The sequence below is a fragment of the Spermophilus citellus genome (assembly GCF_964194105.1).
Source record: "Spermophilus citellus genome assembly, chromosome: 9".
NCBI classification, from domain to species: Eukaryota; Metazoa; Chordata; class Mammalia; order Rodentia; family Sciuridae; genus Spermophilus; species Spermophilus citellus.
In genome coordinates this window covers 74,260,008-74,280,542 of record NC_138191.1, presented here as the reverse complement: position 1 = coordinate 74,280,542, position 20,535 = coordinate 74,260,008, and the positions used below count along the sequence as shown (strand labels likewise).

The 20,535-nt window shown below is 35.4% G+C and overlaps 1 protein-coding gene across 3 annotated transcripts in view; it reads left to right on the top strand.

Moving 5' to 3' along the window:
- The window catches only part of MIGA1 (mitoguardin 1), a 76,416-nt gene that overhangs the window by 11,983 nt on the left and 43,898 nt on the right, over positions 1-20,535 (top strand). For all 3 annotated transcript variants that reach the window (XM_081308888.1, XM_081308887.1, XM_081308886.1), the window contains exons 3-7: positions 2,611-2,788; positions 4,432-4,568; positions 6,540-6,666; positions 9,760-9,893; positions 11,569-11,692. In XM_081308888.1, the coding sequence (XP_081165014.1) occupies positions 2,611-2,788; positions 4,432-4,568; positions 6,540-6,666; positions 9,760-9,893; positions 11,569-11,692 (700 nt within the window). The remainder of the gene's footprint in view (positions 1-2,610; positions 2,789-4,431; positions 4,569-6,539; positions 6,667-9,759; positions 9,894-11,568; positions 11,693-20,535) is intronic.

Sequence of the window (20,535 nt, the reverse complement as noted above, 5' to 3'; positions counted from 1 at the left end):
TTTGTATTTCTGTGCTGTCAGGTGTAATGTGTCTGATTTTATTGGAGTATTGCTATGGATTGGATAAGTATCCCTCAAAAGTCCATGTGGCAAAGGCTTGCTTCCTAGCCTTATGGTGCTTTTGGGAGGTGGTAGGGCCTTTAGGAGGTGAGTACATATGAGAGGTCTCTGTCTCTTTACTTCCTTTTTACCAACTTGGTTGCCCTTGGTATGCCTTTGAAGAGGACTGTGGGACCCAGTTCTTTGTTCTGGTTCACTCCTCTGACCATGAAGTGGTTTTGCTGCTACCATGATCTGCTGCTTCACCCAAAGCAATGGGGCCAACTGATCATGTATTGAAACCTTAAAACTATGAGCCAAAATAAATCTTTTATATATTTATTATCTTAGATATTATCCATCTCTTAGATAATGGAACACTAACTTAAGTTTTCTCTATTTTTCTTAGTCTGTCAATTTTATATATCTTTTGAAAGAATTAGCTCTCTGATGGCTCTTTAATATTTATGTTTTCTTTCCCCCTCTATTGCATTTATTTCTTGTCTGATCTTTGATTTTTTTCCTTCTACTAATTTTGGGTTTGGTTTGTTCTTGTTTTTCTTATTCCTCGAGATGTGGTGGTAGGTGGTGGTTGTTTTGTTGTTGTTGTTGTTGTAATTGAGATCTTTCTTCTCTTTATTTTTTTTTTTCAGTACTGGGCATTGAACCCAGGGGTGTTCTACCACTGAGCCTGAGCCACATCCCCAACCCTTTTTATTTTTTTATTTTGAGACGGTCTTGCTGAGTTGCCCAGGCTGGCCTTGAATGAGGTCCTCCTGCCTCAGCCTCCCAAGTCACTAGGATTACAGTGTGTGATACCTATTCTCTTTCTTGATGTAGACATTGATATCTATAAACCTATCCTACTGCTTTTGCTACTATATCCCATGTTTTTTTATGTTGTTTCTTCATTTCTCCCCCCAGGAAATTTTAAATATTTTTTATTTCTTCCTCAGTCTATTGGTTATTCGAGAGTAAGTTGTTTAATTTTCATGTATTTGTGTTTTCTGAAGTTTTTCTTGTTCTTGATTAATAGTTTTATTGCATTGTACTCAGAAAAGATGCTCAATATGATTTCAATTTTTAAAGATTTGTTGAGACTTTTTTTTTTTTTTGGTCTATCACATGATCTATCCTGGAGAATGTTCCATGTACTCATGAGAAGAATGTATATTTCAGATGGAATGTTCTGTTAGGTTCATTTGTTCTAGGATACAATTTAGCTCTATTTTTTCTATTTTGATTTTCTGTATGGATGACTTGGGTTCAAGAAGTTGAGAACCAGCCATTTGTCTGACTTTATTTTTTTGCTATGAGGTTGGTAGTGACACTTTTTCCAGCTGTGTTCCAATCTGTTAGCTTTATTTTATAGTTTCTCTGCATTTTAGATGAATAGTAAAGTCTGTCCCCTGAGAGGAAGTTAATTACTTCTTGATATGATATTAGTACTTAGTCCTCATACAACTGTATCTGTCACAGTGTTTTGTAATTATTTGCCAATATATCTGTCTCTACTGTGAGTTATTATACTATTTGATGGAAGCAACATCTGTGACCTCTATATACTAAATGTTTCCTAATCAGTGGTAGGCACTTAGTATATGTTGAATAGAATTACAAGAAGATTTTAATTCATAGCACATTTCTGGTACTTTGTAAGATTCAGAGTATCTTATTTGAGTATCAGATATTTGATTTGTTTAATAATTCATGACTAAAATGGCTTATTTATATGGTATTTAGAAATTGAGTTAACTTTTGTTGGCTTAGATTTCCACGTAATTTTTTAAAAATTGGGTCAGTTTAAAAGTTTGATTTATGGGGGGTGGGTAAGGAAGAGTGAATGAACTTTGGATTGGGCAGAGGGGAGTGGGGGGAGGGGAAAGGATATTGGGGTGGGAAGGATGATGGAATGAGACAGACATTATTACCCTATATGCATGTATGATTACACTACACTACCAGTGTGACGATGCACCATGTACAGCCAGAGGAATGAGGAGTTGTGCTCTATTTGTTTATAATGTGTCAAAATGCATTCTACTGTCATGTATAACTAATAGAACAGATTTTTTTAAAGTTTGATTTAGGCACTAGGGTTATGGCTCAGTGGTAGAGTGCTCACCTACCATGCATGAGGCACTGGGTTTGATCCTTAGCACCACATAAAAATAAAACAAAGATATAGTGTCCACCTAGAACTAAAAAAATAAATATTTAAAAATAAATAAATAAAAGTTTGATTTAATCATTTCTGTAATAAAAAATCTTGTTTGATACAGCTTTAGTTGCATGGTTTAATTATTACTTGCTCAAAATAATTCACAGGGTTGAATTATTTTGTTCTCCCAACTTTGGGGCCATATTTTTTATTTGAGAACCTCAGAAAAGTGAGTAATAAATTATTATATTAAAAATTTTCTTTACATTAAACTGTTATTTGTAAAAGAGTAAAATTGTATTCTCCTTGTAATATTTATAAGTAGTTTAAGAATGAATTTAGTATTATGCTTTTATTTTTATTGGACAAATAAAAGAGATTTTTTTTCAAACTAACTGTATCTTTTCCAGATCAAATTTTCGCCGGTAGCTAAAAAGTTGTTTGTTGTAACTGCAGTGAGTGCTATATCTGTAGTTTTTCTGGCCCATCACTTTAAAAGAAAACGTGGAAAGAAGAAAGGAAAAGTATTACCATGGGAACCAGAGCACCTCTTACTGGAGTACACTAAAAGAGCAGCATCAGACAAAGGTATGTGAAAATAGCTGAACCAAGTCCACAGAAGAAATTTCTTGTGTAAATCATGGATGGAATACAGGGATTTCAGCATTTCAGTCTTCAAAATTTTTTCCTTAATATTTAACTTGTAAGTAATTAAACATTTTAGAAAGACTAGAAAATATAGAAAAGTAAACAGAAAAAATAAAATCACTTGAAATTCTACTGCACAGAAATAGCTACTGATAGTGCTTTAGTGTGTCTTTCCATTTGTATTTGTACCTAATTATATTGAGGTATAAAATTTGCTGTTATCTATAAGTAAATTTGTATTAAGAATAGCTTTCCAGGTCTATAAAAATATATCTGTACTATCATTTTTATATATAATCTAGGTTAAATTTGTACAAATGTACCCTAATCAATTTAAGCATTTCCATTATTGTTCATTGTGGTATGTTCATGGTTTTCTTATTTTGCACACATTTTTTTATTTCCTCAGAATCTTTAGTTGTAGAAGAATTGCTGAATTTTAAAGAATTTATAACTTTTGTTAGAGATATGGTACATATTGCTAAATTGTAGCAATAAAAATACTTTCTTGAACATGCTAGAATTTTCAGTTTTTTATTTAGTGTATGATATTCTTTCATGATACATTTGTCCAGCACATAAGGAGCAACAATTTGCACCAAGCACAGTGAACACTGCAGTAGTGATTGCTATCATTCATTGAAATTTTATTAGGTTTTAGACAGATGCTGTATACTTGGTGCTTTATTTAACTTTATAGCAGTCCTGTGAATTAGGACTACAAAACTCTATGTGATTGTTCGCTTTTATATATAAAGGAAAATTGAGATAAGTAAAAGTTAAGTGATTTACCCAAGGCTGTATAATTTTACAGTACTGGGATTTGAATCTAGAAGTGTCTTACCTGCTCTGTTAAGAAAAACTTAGATATGCCATCTGCCCCAGAAAAATGGATAGATGGATGGAGGAGAGAGATGTATAAAAAACTGAATGTAATACAATGTGGGTAAGGTTTAGATATAATTCAGGAAAGGAATTGCTTTGTTATAATGTACAGTTTGAAGTTTAATAGTTGTTAGTGATTTCATAGTGATTATAATAGACCATTCAAATTTTCTTGATTAATTAGGTGAACTCTTAATTTCAGAAGCAAATTTTAGCAGCTTTAAAAACATTAGAGGGGCTGGGATTGTGGCTCAGCAGTAGAGCACTTGCCTAGCACGTGGGAGGCCCTGGGTTTGATCCTCAGCACCATATAAAATAAGTAAATAAAATAAAGATATCGTTTCCAGTTACAACCAAAAAATAAATATTAAAAAAAAAATTAGAGATGGCGGGCTGCGGTTGTAGCTCAGTGGTAGAGCACTTACCTTACACATGTAAGACACAGGTTTTGATCCTCAGCACCACACAAAAATAAAAATAAATAAAGATATTGTGTCCATCTACACCTAAAAATGTTTTAAAAATGATTAGAGATATAAATATTAATACTATTGTACATTTGATAATTTGTTCAGCTGAATGGAGTATGTTTTAAAAATTAGAAGCTTTCTGAATGAATATAATATAAATTTCAAATTTTACATAAAAATTATTATTAAAATTATTGATACTTTAAATATTTGTATGTTTGTTAATAGGTTCAAGTTGTTCCAGTAGTAGACAGAATTTGACATTATCTTTAAGTTCCACCAAAGACAAAGGATCTCAGTCTTGTAACTTTGCTAATGGAGGACTTTTCAGTAAATACTCAGGTTCTGCTCAGAGTTTGGCTTCTGTAAGTAAAAACCTATATTTATTATTATTATTATTATTATTATTATTATTATTATTATTATTATAACATTTGTTGTATGTCTCTTGTTATATATTAGTTTAAGTGTCACACACTTAACAGCTCTTAGTATAGAAAGAACCTTATCAAATCAGCTGGTTAATTTGTTTTCTTCAGGCAGGTAAAAGTATTTTTTGGCTAAATATTTCAGACAGTTTGGTTCCAGGTTTCTTTGAGTGAGTGATATAGTTCATAGGATCCTATGAGAGTGGTTTTGATGTGAAAGCAATGCTTCAAAATTAGATGCTATACAAGAAGCTGATTGATGTAGCCAGATTTTGTGCTAAGTTACAAAAATCCCTTGATGAGCCTACTTAGGGAAAAGTATTTGACTCGCTGGCAAGTATGGGGTTCCTTACCTCCTCTTTTGCACCGTTCATATTGTATTAACTGATAGGTGGAAGACTTCCTGAAATCCTTAATATAATATTTTTAAAAAATATTTTTTAGTTGTCCAATGGACCTTTATTTTATTTATTTATATGTGGTGCTGAGAAGTGAACCCAGTGCCTCGCACATGCTAGGCAGGCACTTTACCACTGAGCCACCACCCCAGCCCCTAAATCCTTAATATAATATTGATTGACAAGTGAGGAATAAAGTTTATATATCTTTTAAATTTTTATTTATTTATTTCTTGTACTAGAGATTGAACCCAGGGGCTCTGAGATATACCCCCCCCCAGTCCTTTTTTTTTTTCAAGATAGAGTCTCACTAATTTGCTTAGGGCCTTGCTAAGTTGCTGAGGCTGGCCTCAAACTTGTAATCCTCTTGCCTCAACCTCCTTAGTACCTGATACTACAGGCATGTACCACCATGCCCAGTAAAAATATAATTTTTAAAGGTTTATGGGTAGGAACATCTAGATCAAAGACCTGTAGACTTTCTGTGCTATGAAATTGAACAGGATAATAAAGAGTATATTTATAGTTCAGTGTCAGAAATACCTATTTAGAAATTTTTCAATTGAAATTTGAAACTTTTATTTTTAACTAGAATTAGACATGGGGAGTTTCATGATAGTAATATAACAAGTTTTCAGAATCACTTTACTGTTCTTCTTCAACCAGCCTCATCATTTTCCTGCCAGGAGTATAAACCCAGATTTCTGCCTGGATTTTCTACCCTGTAGTCAGTAGGTTATGAGTGCCTAAATTATGGTCATGTTAACAGAAGTAGAAAGGAGAAGAAAGGATCTAGAAATGCTTAGTCACTGGATATGAAAGAAGTGGGAAGACCTGTTGGAGATGACTTCCTGTTTTTGTTGTTGTTGTTGTTGTTGTTGTTTGTCTGATAAATTATGGGAATTGGAAATACTAGTGAACTTGGGAGGGGGAGGAATTTTTGTTGTGGGAAGATGCTGAACTTCTTTTTATGATGTAGTCAATTTGAGATGCCAGCAGAAAACCAGGTGGAATCAACTAGTAGGCAGAAGAAAAGATGGATCTGGATTACTCAAAAAAAAAAAACATAATTGGAATTAGGGATTTGTAATTCATTTGCATAGAAGTGATTGAAATATGATGTAGTGGACCTTGCTAAGGATGATGAGTATGTACAATAATGATACACACTTTTAATTCTCATTTGGCAAAGAGTCAGCACTGTCAAACATTCTAAAAGGGAAATAAGCTAGATAACATTATAAAAATAACTGCCTCATGCTTATGGAAATAACTGACTTATATTCAAAACATTGTTCTACTTATGTATTTTTGAGCAAACAGAGACTCAGAATATTTAGGGTCATATGAATACTAAGTTTGCTTGAATATAATCAGAATTATTTCTTCAGGTGAAAATTGCATTGATTGTTTCCCCTGCTATAGGATTTATGTAAATAATTAATAAAAATAAATAAATATACTATCCTAGAGAGATTTTTAAAGGAACTTTTATTAATTTTACTTTTAGGTGCAGAGTGTCAATTCCTGCCATAGCTGTGCTTGTGGCAATTCTAATTCCTGGGACAAAGCTGATGAAGATGATGTTAAACTTGTAAATATTCCTGTGACCACTCCTGAGAACTTATACTTAATGGGTAAGAATAACATGATAAAGTTTTAAGATATTGTGTTTTGAAACTAAAACAACTGAATTTTTTTAAGAAGAGCAACTGTAATTTTAAAATGTTGTTGTATCTGTTGAATCTAGTCTATATAGCATCACCAGTTTATTAATTTCCTGATGGTGCTGTAACAAAATACCAAAAATGTGGTGCCTTAAAATAGTTGCAATTTATTCACACAGAGTTTTGGAGGCCAGAAGTCTGAAGACTTTATCACTGAGATGAAATCAAGGTGGAGGCCTATGGGAGAGTTCATTCCTTGTCTCTTTCAGTTTCTAGTGACTGCTAGCCTTTCTTGGCTTGTGGCCACATTACTCTACCTCTGCCTTGGTCTTTCTGTTGCATTCTCTGTGGACATCAAATCTCCCTTCACATCTCTCTTAAAAGGACACTGTGCCAAGTATGATAGAGCACGCCTATAATTTCAGCAGCTTGAGAGGCTGAGGCAGGAGGATTGCAAGTTCAAAGCCAGCCTCAACAATTTAGCAAGGCCCTAAGCAACTAGTGAGACCCTGTCTCTAAATAAGATATAATAAAAGGCTGGGATGTAGGGATGTAGCTTAGTGGTTAAACACCCCTGGGATCAATCCCCAGTACCAAAAAAAAAAAAAAAGGACACTTGTAATTGAATTTAGGGTCCACCAGATAATATAGGATAATCTCGTTAGGATCCTTACCTTAATTACATCTGCAAAGGTACTTTTTTTCACATAAGGTAGAACAGATTCTGGGAATTAGGACTTGCTATTTTTGTGTAGCCATCATTAAGCCTACTACATTAAGCTAACCTAATGACTCTTCTCTAATAATCTATCCAAATCCACTTTACTTCATCTGCTATCATTTGTATTCTTCCTATATCCAGAGAAATTACGTAGAAAGAAAATCTGTGTATCCCATCTCAGTGTTACTCTTGACTTGACCACAAGCATGTCTAGGGAGCCTCACTGGATCCTTGTGTAGGGAGGGAACAACAACAAAAAACCCTGAACAACAAAAAACCCTGAACCTGCTATTGAATCAGAACATTCAAGTGCTTTACCTTCCCTAATATTTTGCACTGTATTTTAAGCTACATTTCTTTTAAATAAAAAATAACCCCTAAAATCTTTGATGTGGCCCTGGTGAGCAGTACAAGGGTTGTCTTTACTGTAGGTAAAAGGCTGTGTGCTTTTAGGGTATTCCCATGGTCTGGAATAGTTAGGCTATCACCTCCGGTGGTATTACAGTGGGGGTTTCTGCAAGGGGAATGGAAGAATAACTTCTTTTACCATTTTCTCCAAAGGTCACCAAAGAATTAAGCTCACTCTGTTTCTAGATAACTCTGTCTAGTAAATCTTCAGTCGCAGATTCTGTTAAGAATACTCAGCACTTGAATTGAAGAAAAGTAGAGCAATACCAGATAAGCTGCAATGAGGTTTGCTGTATTATACAGTTTGGATTGGTAGGAGCCCTGTGGGTCACCTAATCTAATCACTTCTATATTTTTGTTTAAATTCCCTTTCCAAAGCTGACATTCTAAAAAGATCAGTGACTTGTCTAGTGGCATATCCTATAATCCCAGCATCTTGGGAGCCTGAGGCAGGAGGATCATGAGTTGAGAAGCAGCTTCGGCAACTTAGAGAGACCCTATCTCAAAATAAAAAATATAAAAAAGGACTGGGGATGTGGCTCAATGGTTGATCCCCCGCTAGGCTCAATCCCCAGTACAAAAAAAAAAAAAAAAAAAAAGATTGGTGGCTTATATTTGACATCCTGTTATAAAACTGATGAGATACGGTGGTCTGGGTCATGTTCCACAGTGAGGTGGAATCACAGTACTTCCCAAGGAATCATCTGTTATCTTTGGACAACTCTGGTCTTAGGTAACCTGTGTTCAGCCAAAATAATTGAACAGATAGATAGGGGATAGTGTAAGGAAAGAAAAACAGAGTAGAGTTAGATAGCTTACAGAAAAGAGGATAGATATAATTGTCATTGCCTACCCCAAATGTGTACTAGGGATTACTAGTACTGGTGGTGGTGGGGTACCACTGAGGTATACCCTCAGACCTTTTTATATTTTATTTTGAGACAGAACCTCACTAAATTGCATAGGTTGGCCTTGAAATTGGGATCCTCCTGCCTCAGCCTCCAAAGTAGTTAGGATTACAGGTGTACTCTACTGTGCCTGGCTACAATTATCTTTTTTTTTCAATATTTTTTAGTTGTAGATGTACACAATATCTGTATTTTATTCACTTGCTTTTTTTTTTATGTGGTGCTGAGGATTGAGCCCAGTATCTCACATGTGTGAGGCAAGTGCTGTACCCCTGAGCTACAACCCAATCCACCTACAATTATCTTTTAAGTGCATAAGATTTTTAGAATGAAAATCAAAAGCATGATTTTTGCTGTAGAAAAATCAAACAAGGATAAATTCTACATTGCATTTGAAGATGATTTTGTTTCATGTTCTGCATTCTACAGATGATTGAAGAAATGCCTTTAGAGGAGAGGCAGTCTTTATCTAAATATTCTAAAAAAATCTTGAGTATGACTTGTCGAGATTCTTAAGGAACTTTTAAATATTTTTTCTTAATGCAGAAAAGTTGAAGTTTTAATATATTTTAGTTTTGGTTGAAGTGCATAATAACTTTGGCCAGTATGTTTTTTTTTTTAACTTGGAAAAAAAGAGGTGTATATTCACGCCCCCACACCCTTCTCCCACCCCACAGTGGCTCAGTGGTAGAGCGCTCACCTGGCATATGCAAGGCCGTCAGTGCCACATAAAAATAAATAAAATAAAGGTATTGTGTCCCACTACAAGTAAAAAATAAATATAAAAAAAATCACATTGGCCATTTTCTTCTCTGATTTTTGGTTGACTAGAACTGCAGACTCAAGAGTATATTGGGGAATTTAAATCCTACTCTGAAATAATAGGAGTATAAAATTATTCTTTAATGCCAAAATTGCATTAGACTGTGCTATTGAAGATAACTGTATGAAAACATTTCAGACCCCAAATAATTTTATTTTGACATTCATTTTACTCACTTACTATTATTGTGTTCCTACTTTTAGGTATGGAATTGTTTGAAGAGGCATTGCGTCGATGGGAACAAGCTCTAACCTTTCGCAATAGACAGGCTGAAGATGAAGCCTGCGGTTCCATTAAACTGGGTGCTGGGGATGCCATTGCTGAAGAAAGTGTAGATGTAAGGGTGATTTATTGATGAGGAATAATCAAACTGATTTTTTAAAAAAAATTTTTTTTTTTTGTAGCTGTAGATGGACAAAATGCCTTTATTTTATTTATTTTTATGTGGTGCTAAGGATCAAATCCAGTGCCTCAGACATGCTAGGCAAGCACTTTGCCACTGAACTACAGCTACAGCCCTCAAACTGTTTTTTTTTTTTTAATATTTATTTTTTAGTTGTAGTTGGACATAATACCTTTATTGTATTTATTTGTTTTTATGTGTTGCTGAGGATTGAACCCAGTTCCTCATGCGTGCTAGACAAGCGCTCTACCACTGAGCTATACCCCCAGCCCCTCAAACGTTTTTTAATGTTGATTCAGTGTATCTGCTTTCAGTGGCATCGATTGGCCCTTTTTATCATTCTCTTGGAATTGTGTGGGATATTTCTTGTTGGGTGTTTTCTGTTCAGTTAGTTGCCATTCATTAAGTTTCTTACTTTCCTAGAATAATTAAGTAGACAGAAATAGTTCTTTTTTTTTTTTTCTTTTTTGCAATTCTGGGGATTGAACCCAGGACCTCAAGCATGCTAGGCAAGTGCTCTATCACTGGGCTCTATTGCCAGCTCAGCAAATAAGATTTCTTTTTTTTTAATATTTATTTTTTTCGTTGTAGTTGGATACAATATCTTTAATTAATTAGTTTATTTTTACGTGGTGCTGAGGATCGAATCCAGGGCCTCGCCTGTGCTAGGCTAGTGCTCTACCGCTGAGCCACACCCCCAGCCCTAGCAAATAAGATTTCTAAAGGAACTTTTTAAAATTTGTCTTGTGCTTTGGATTTAATTATATGCTATTGTAATTCATAAAAGTAAATAATACATAGAAGTAAAACTAGATTGGTCCTTAATGATCATTTAGGTAGATTAGTAGTTCTCAAACTTGAGCATACATTGGAATCACCTGGAGAAGTTGTTAAAACACAGATTTATGGCCAGTGTTTATAATACTGTAGAATTGAGGTGGATCATGGGATTTGCATTTTTAATAATTATGCTGCTGGTTCAGGGACCTTATTCGAGAACCCCTGATCTAGTCGAACTCCTCAATTTTACAGATAATGAAACTCAATCCCCGATAACTGAGATAATTTTGCCAAATTAACTAGAATCCAGGCCTCATGATTTCTATAGCGCCCTTTCTACTGCCTAACAGTAGGCTGGTGTTTGTTTTCATTTTGGTTTTTGGCAGTACTGGGGATTGAACTCTACCACTAAGCCACATCCCCAGCCCTTTTATTTTTTGAGACAGGGTTTCACTAAGTTGCTGACACGGGCCTCAAACTTGTTTCTGCCTCAGACTTTCGAGTAACTAGAATTATAGGCATTACAGGCATGTGTCACCATGCTTAGCTAACAGTTTTATATATCCTTCTTTTTGCCTGCATTAAGTAAACATCTTCTATGTTTAGAATTTTTTTTTTTAAAGAGAGAGGAGAGAGAGAGAGAGAGAATTTTTTAATATTTATTTTTTAGTTCTTGGCGGACACAACATCTTTGTTGGTATGTGGTGCTGAGGATCCAACCCGGGCCGCACGCATGCCAGGCGAACGCGCTACCGCTTGAGCCACATCCCCAGCCCTACGTTTAGAATTTTAACATTAGAATCTAATTTGCTCTATTCTCTCTTTGTAGGATATTATTAGTACTGAATTCATCCATAAACTTGAAGCTCTGCTACAAAGAGCATATCGTCTCCAAGAGGAGTTTGAAGCTACCCTTGGGGGGTCTGATCCTAATTCCCTTGCTAATGATACTGGTAAGATGGATCTTTTGTTTGGTTTTTATGAAGTATATGATTTTCTTCTTTTATATTCTTGAAATCACTTGGTTATTAATACATTTGTCTTTTGTACCAATAAGTTAGATATTTAGTTTAAAATAGCCAAGAGGGGCTGGAGCAGGAGCTCAGCGGTATCGCACTTGCCTGGCATGTGTGAGGCATTGAGTTCGATTCTCAGCACCGCATACAAATAAATAAAGGTCTATCAACAACTAAAAATAAGAAAGAAAGAAAGAGAGAGAGAGAGGGAGGGAGGGAGGAAGGAAGGAAGGAAAGAAGGAAATAGCCAAGAGAAAAAAGTTCTAACGTGTGTGTGTGTGTGTGTGTGTACACTAAGGATTGAACCCAGGGTCATTCAACCACTGAGTTACATCCCGGCCCTTTTTTTTTTTTTTTTTTGGTGGGGAGGCACCAACGATTGAACTCGGGCACTCGACCACTGAGCCACATTCCCAGCCCTATTTTATATTTTATTTAGAGACAGAATCTCACTGAGTTGCTTAGCACCTCGATGTTGCTGAGGCTGGCTTTGAACTCGTGATCCTCCTATCTCAGCATTCCAAGCTGCTGGGATTACAGGCATGTGCTACTGTGCCAGGACCCACCCCTTTTTATTTCAAAAGGGTTTTGCTAAGTTGCTGAGTCTGGCCTCGAACTTGTGATCCTTCTGCCCCAGCATCCTCAGTTACTGGGATTACAGGTGTGTATCACCAAGCCCAACTCTAAGAAAAGGATTCTTGTTTTTTTGGTGGTCCCAAGGATCAAACCCAGGGCTTCATGCATGCTAGGCAGTCCTGAGAGAAGGACTTTTAAAATAATTCAAATGTAAAATGAAAATAGAACAATTGGAAACTCTAGGAAAGTGATAAGAATCAACAGAAAGAAGTAGGGGAAAAAATTATAAATATAAGGAGGGAAAAAGAACCCTAATCCTATCCCTAACCCTAACTCTGAGACTTTTAAGGTCTTACACTAGGAATGTTTTGTCTACTGTTCTACCTGCAGTTCTTCCAGCCTCATGATAAGGATTATGTAGGTGTGTAGTTGCTTTTTTGGTCTTGTTTGTGCATCTCAGATTTGATGCTATTTGGAATGCCCCAAATTTGTTTTTATCTATAGCTTCTTTAGAGGTTGATAGGGTCCAATTCAGTTTCTTCAGATTATAAAGATTTCTTGGGTACTTCCCCATAACATCTGCTTTAAGTCCATATTGCCTCTAGACAGAAAGATCCCTGGACCAGTTGCTTAATTTGGGGAGTCTTCAAGTTGTTTCTGAAGAAATTATTATTAGTTTGAAATACTAAAAAGATAGGATGTTTACAACAGGACCCAGAGTCAATCCAGACATTCAGTTAACTTAGGTTTGGAATGAGTTCCTCAGCCCACTCATGTCTTAACCTAGCTGTCATTGGCTATTAGACTAGCTTGCTTCTTGCAGCATTGAAGGGCCTTTGCCTGCTTTGGAGAGTACATAGGTAAATAATAATTACAAAGCTATTACATTTTGTTCCTTCTTAAGACTTGTTTGGATATTGCAGGTTTCCATTTTCAAACTTTTAGATTGAAAGAACTAACTACTATGGCTAAGTAAGGAGTAGCTTTATTATATCTCTTATTTGATATTAATCAAAATTACTTAGAAGTCATTTAACTTTCCTCATTCTCCAAGTCCAAATTCATTTTATACATTTAATTTGTATTATTGGCAGGCAAGTTATATTAGTAGTCATAAAGAGAGCCTCACAAATGCCTTCAGAGGCTCAGGGGTGAGTCTAAATCAAGTATTAATCTGACTTTAGTGAACACTTCATTGTTTTGGAATCTGCTTTGTCTTACTTAATGAAATTAATTTATTTTCTCTTAATAACTTTTTTTTGAGACAAAGTTTCCCTAAGTTGCCCATACTAGCCTTTAACTTTCAATTCTTCTTTGTCAACCTCTGGAGTGGCTGGAATTACAGAAGTGTGCCACAGTGCCTGGCTCTCTTAAGAATTTGGTAGGGGGCTGGGGATGTGGCTCAAGCGGTAGTGTGCTCGCCTGGCATGTGTGCAGCCCGGGTTCAATCCTCAGCACCACATACAAAGATGTGTCCGCCGAAAACTAAAAAAAATAAATATTAAAATTCTCTCTCTCTCTCTTAAAAAAAAAAGAATTTGGTAGGCTTTCGAGGTTGGAATATTTGTTAGCCAACGTTTTGTGTGTGTGTGTGTGTATGTGTGTGTGTGTGTGTGTGTGTGTGTGTTTTACTGGAAATTAAATTCAGGGTGCTCTCTAAGCAACATCCCAAGTTCTTTTTATATTTTATTGTGAGACAAGGTCTTGCTAAGTTGACCAGGCTGTTCTTAACCTTGTGACCCTACTGCCTCAGTCTCTCTAGTCTCTGGGATTACAGGCATGCACCACCACACCTAGCCTATTACGTTATTTATAAGCTCTTAAGCATCCCAAATTCTGGCTTAAACAATAATTGTTCTATTCCTCTTATTATAGAAGTCAGACAATTTCTGGCAAATGAAATGAAGATTTGGGCTGGGGATGTGGCTCAAGTGGTAGCGCGCTCGCCTGGCATGCGTGTGCCCCGGGTTCTATCCTCAGCACCACATACCAACAAAGATATTGTGTCCGCCGAAAACTAAAAATAAATATTAAAACAACACCAAAAAAAAAAAAAAGAAATGAAGATTTGACTCAGTGCTCTAATAATGAAAGTATTTACTGACTTGTGAGGGTTAGTATTAGGTATGATGTGTTGAAATCACTAGGGGGCAGCACATTTATCTACATTTTGGATACCTATGACTCATAAATGCCATTCAGTAGCCTGTAGCACTGGGAGTTAAATTTAGGTCATCACTTGTTCTGGCAACGTTTTGTGTACACCTGCTACTGTAACTCAGTGATAGAAAGCATGAAAATTATGCACAGAAGATTTAAATAGATTTAAATCATTAGCATGAATTTAAATCCATTAAGATTTCATTCATTTAAGATTTAAATTCATTAGCATGAATCTCCATTACTGTTAAGTTCTTTTAGTTAATAGCTAAATACTAAGTGGATTTGTAGTTTCTGTTTTTCAGAGTCTTATATTTTGTTACAATTTTTGGAGATTCAACCAAGAACTTTCAATATGATTTCAGTGATAGATTAGCTTTCTATTTAGGAACATGGACTTTTTTGTTGTTGTTCTAATTACTTATATATGACAGTAGAATGCATATTGACACATCGTCCATAAATGGAGTATAAATTCTCATTTTTCTGGTTGTATATGATGTAGAATTACCCTGGTCATGTAGTCATATGTTCACATAGGGTCATAATTTCTGATTCATTCCATTATCCTTCCTACTCCTGTACCTCCTCCCCTTCCTTCACTTCCCTCTGCCTAATCCAAAGAACCTCTATTTTTCCCTAGGCCCACCCCCCTTATTGTGAATCAGCATCCACATATCAGAGAAAACATTCAGCCTTTGGTTCTTTGGGATTGGCTCATTTCACTTAGCATGATATTCTCCAGCTCCAAGCATTTACTGGCAAATGCCATAATTTTATTCTTCTTTAAGACTAAGTAATATTCCATTGTGTATATATATCACATTTTCTTCATCCATTCATCTGTAGAAGGGCATCTAAGTTGGTTCCATAATTGAGCTGTTGTGAACTGAGCTGTTATAAACATTGATGTGGCTGCATCACTGAGGTATGCTGATTTTAAGTCCTTTGTGTATAAACCGAGAAGTGGGATAGCTGGGTCAAATGATATGGTTCCATTCCAAGTTTTCTGAGGGAACTCTGAACTGCTTTCCAGAGTGGTTTCACCAATTTACAGTCCCACCAGCAATGTCTGAGAGTACCTTTTTCCTGCCAACATATATTGTGGCTTGTTTTCTTGGTAATTGCCATTCTGACTAGAGTGAGATGAAATCTTAAAGTAGTTTTGATTTGCATTTCTCTAATTGCTAGAGATGTTGAGCATTTTTCCATATATTTGTTGTTCAGTTGTATTTTTTCTTCTATGAAATGACTGAAGAACATGAACTTTGAAGGCAACCTAATATAGCTTCAACTCCTGGCTCTTGTACTTGCTATGAAAACCTAAGCAAGCCTTGACCTTTGTTAGACTGCTTCTTCAATATAAGATGCAGGACTATACTAGATTAACTCTGTAGAATTGTGGGGATTAAATGAGATAGCATGTATTATGTTTAGCACAAAGTGACCACTTTGTTATTGATTTATTATTGAAATTGTATTCTAGGTGTTTAAAGGGGCCTATTGTGAGATGATTTAAGAATTATATGGTTACAGGTAAATGGAAGTAACTTGTTCATTACTTCTTTTTTAAATATTTTTTTTTAGTGATCAATGGACCTTTAAATTTACTTATTTATGTATGGTGGGGAGAATAGAACCCAGTACCTCATACATGCTAGGCAAGTGCTCTACCACTGAGCTACAACCCCAACCCTCATTCCTTCTTTTATTATGATGATGTTGGATCATTTTTAGACAAAATTCACTTATGGGAATAAATTTGATTTTATATTATCATAGTAGCATATATTTGCATTTATTGAAATAAGATATTTAAGTCACATTGAAAGTAAGTTATTTGGGAAAGTGAAACAAGATATTAAATCTTCTTTTCCTCTGTTAGGAAAAAAAATGTCATCTGAAGGATTTGCAAAAGTGATTATGTATAGCTAAAAGTATTGGCTTTCCTTGATATCTGCTCTTGTCATGCATAGCAGGAAAACAAAAAATGATAATGGATATACTTCCTCCTGGTAGTACATCTATTTATTAGTAAATTCTGTCAATTCTCCCTCTATAATACAATTGTCATTCACTCTTTTTTTTCTGCACCTTCATTAATATTTTGCTTGGATTTAATCATTCTGTTTGGACCCCTTCCTATAGTAGTGCATCTACATCTTATTCCTGGGTCTGACTTATTTCATGTAGCCTGAAATATACTTTTTTCAAACTGTCTAATTATTTCTTAAGCCCCTGGATATGTTAGTTCTAGGAATTCCAGGTTTAAAATAAGTCTTATTAAAGGAAATGATATATACTGGAATTGCATCTTCCTTATTGATTAGATTTTTTGGAGTATGTTTGTTGACTTTATTTTTTTAAAAATATATATTATAGTTATACATATTTGGGTTCATTTTGACATAATTTTATAAGCATGAATATAATTTGCTCTTGGTGTACAGCTCCTGTTTTGTCACTCAGCCAAATTGGACAAAGTCTCTTCCAACTGAAATTTCTAAGATTTTAGTTGTATAATCAATTCCAGGTTTTTAGTAAAATTTCCTCTTTTTCCATTCTTCTGCTGATGCTGTTCCTTTGCATAGTTCATTATACTCTGAACCTTCCTCTTTTTCTCTTTTGCCTATAGAACATAATTGTATTCAAAGCTATTTCTTCCATGCATTATATCTGCATTTCAAGCTAAAGTAAACCCCTCTTACCTTTCTCTGTTCCTTCATAATGGCATTGGTGGTCTTTAGGGTACCATTTAGAGACTCATCTGCCTTTGGGCTCTGGATAAATTGAGAACACAAGAAGTATTTAAATTTTTTTTTAAAAAATTAAGTTATAGTAGTAACTTTCTAAAATTCTTTTTCCTAATACCTAGATTGACCAATGTGGTCAGTCTTCCTACAATACCTTCTGTTCACTTCATAAAATTTTGTGGAGAAGAGCTGGGAATGCAGAGCAGATAGCTAGCATACTTACCAGTCAGCTATTTAGGGATCCCCTGCCTGCCTTACAGTTCTTGGCAATACTCTGTTAAACAGAGGAGAGTGAGATCCAGCACAAAAGTGATAGTTATGCAGACCCAGAATTTTCTCTAGAAGGTCTGTGAGAGAGAGAGAGAGAGAGAGAGAACGAGAACTAGTGTGCAATGAAAGCCATGCAGTGAACTATAACTGTGTCTTATTTTCTTCTAAATCCTTAATGGTACTCAGGTTCTCAGCATTAGCTAAGTTACCCTTCCCACAGGGAGTGGTAATGAAGAGGTAAGGGTGCAACTTAAAATGTAAATCAGTATAATATACTTTTTAAAACTTTTTGGAACTATAAATATACTTTTTTAAAAATGTCTAATTATTTCTGTAAACCCCTAGATATCTCAGTTCCAGGAAGTCCAAGTTTAAAATAGGTCCTATTAAAGGAAGTGATATATACTGGAATTGCATCTTTCTTATTGATTAGATTTTTTGGAGTATGTCTGTTGACTTTATTTTTTAAAAAATATGTATTATAGTTATACATAATATTTGGGTTCATTTTGACATATAATTTGCTCTAATTCAGTTCCCAGTGCTTCCCCTTTTTCTTCCCTCCTCACTCCCCCAATCCCTTTCCTCTACTGATCTTTTGTATCATTTATAGTTTTTTTTTTTTTTTTTTTTTTGGTACTAAGGATTGAACTCAGGGGCACTTGACCACTGAGTCACATCGCCAACCCTATTTTGTATTTTATTTAGAGACAGTGCTTAGCACCTCACTTTTGCTGAAGCTTTCTTTGAACTCGAGATCCTCTTGCCTCAGCCTCCTGAGCTGCTGGGATTACAGGTTGTGCCATCATGCCTGGCTAGTTTTTTTTTTTTAATTAGTGCATTATAGCTATACATAAAAGTGAAATTCACTATGGTATATTCATATAGGTACCTAGAATAATTTGATCAGTTTCGTTCCATTGTTCCTCCCTTTCCCCTTCTCTCTCCCTCCCCCTCAATCTCCTTCCTCTACTCCACCGATCTTTCTTCTATTTTCATGGAATTCTGACCCCTCCCTCTTTTTTCTTACTTTGGTCTAGCTGGGTCTGACTTATTTCATGTAGTCTGATGTTCTCCAGTCCCATCCATTTACCAACAAAATTTCATTCTTTATGAATGAGTAAAACTCCATTGTGTATATATACCGTATTTCCTTTATTCAGTTATCTGTTGACGGCCATCTGGACTGGTTCTATAAACTTGGCTATTGTGAATTGCACTGCTATAAACATTGAAGTGACTGTGGCCCTATATAACATGCCAATTTTAGTTCTTTTGGATAAATACCAAGGAGTGGGATAGCTGGTTTCTATGGTTGTTTCATTCCTAGTTATTTTTGTTTATTTGTTTTGGTACCAGGGATTGAACCCAGAGGTATTTAACCACTGAGTCACATCCCCAGCCCTGTTTATTTTTTATTTTGAGATAGGTTTCACTAAGTTGCTTAGGGCCTCACTAAGTTACTGAGGCTGATCTCAGCCCTCCTCTCTCAGCCTCCTTATTTGCTGTGATTACAGGTGTGTGCCACCACAGGTGACTCCATAATATACTTTTTGAAGAATGGACTAGAAGTCCCATATGAACTAGGAAGGTGGTAGGTGTTTAAAGGTTTCCTCAATTGGTGTTGAATACTTAAAGCAGTATGATTATAATTATTTCTGTACATATTTAGTCCGTTATACTAGACATTAAATTCCTTGTGGGCGGAACACATATTTAGTTTTTCTGTTATGTTCGATGCCTGATAATGTTACATCAACGTACTATATATATTAATAGGTCTGTGGAGGTTTTTTTTTTTTGTTTGTTTTTTGGGGTTTTTTTTGTACCTCATATTGAACTCAGGGACGTTTAACCATTGAGTAACATCCCCAGCCCCTGTTTTGTATTTTATTTAGAGACAGTGTCTCACTGAGTTCCTTAAGGCCTCACTAAGTTGCCAAGGCTAGCTTTGAACTTGTGATCCTACTGCCTCAGCCTCCCAAGCTGCTGAGATTACAGATGTATACCACCACGCCCGGCAGGTCTATGGATCTTATCAAGGTGTTTATCAGAATCGCTGTGCAGCTTTTATTTTATTTTACTTTTTTAAATGTTTCAATTATTTAATTAGGTTCTTGGTAAGTCATTTAGGACACCAATTTATGGGAATATATTCCAATTGTTAGAGCAAAACCAGTTGCATATAGCTCTGGAACTGGGGAATAGCTTCGATTTTGAGTAAAATTTGTGACTCCACAGCTTTCTGATCAATCTTTTTTTTTTTTAACTGCCCCAAACTATTTATTGAATTTGATTCCAGTATAATTTTTAAACTTCTTTCTCAAAAGGAGTCATAAGAGAAATGTCAGTTTTATTAAAATTACAGATTTATAAGAACATCTAAAAACACATGGTATTAGTAAAAGCTATGCCATTTCAAAAGATTGTTATTGCTTCTCTGTCCTCAAGAGACTGCTATTGCTCTGTGCATCATTATGTAACCCATTTCCACTTCCCAATTGAAAACAAATTGAGGCAGGCAGTGGTCAGTGTTCTAATGTTAGGCACTTCCTTGACTTCATTGATCTTCATGGATAGAGAAGGATGTAAGTACAGGAATATGACAACACAATCACAAGTATTCGGAAGGGCTTTGGAAATATTTTTGGAAAAATGGAGAAGCCAATGATTCGCTCTGCCTTGGGTGGATGAATAAAAGTGCAGGCCATTTTCAGGGCGGGGCTTCATTAAGAGTGCATGAGATAGGCATGAGATAAATGTTAGTAATGTCCTAAAAATAATCTTCTCCTTTGCAATCCAAGTTAGGATGCCACAGTCACTGGTAGGGTATAAAAATATGTAAATATCCTCCTGCACATTGGTCACAGGACATCCATACCCAGAAACACCTCATCAGGAAGCAGATATCAGTCTTCAGTTGTCATTGCTTTAAAGTCGATTTGAAGCCAAACGAGAACACAAAGACAAAAAAAACTCTGATTAATCTTGTACTGCACTATAATCTCATATTTCTCTTTC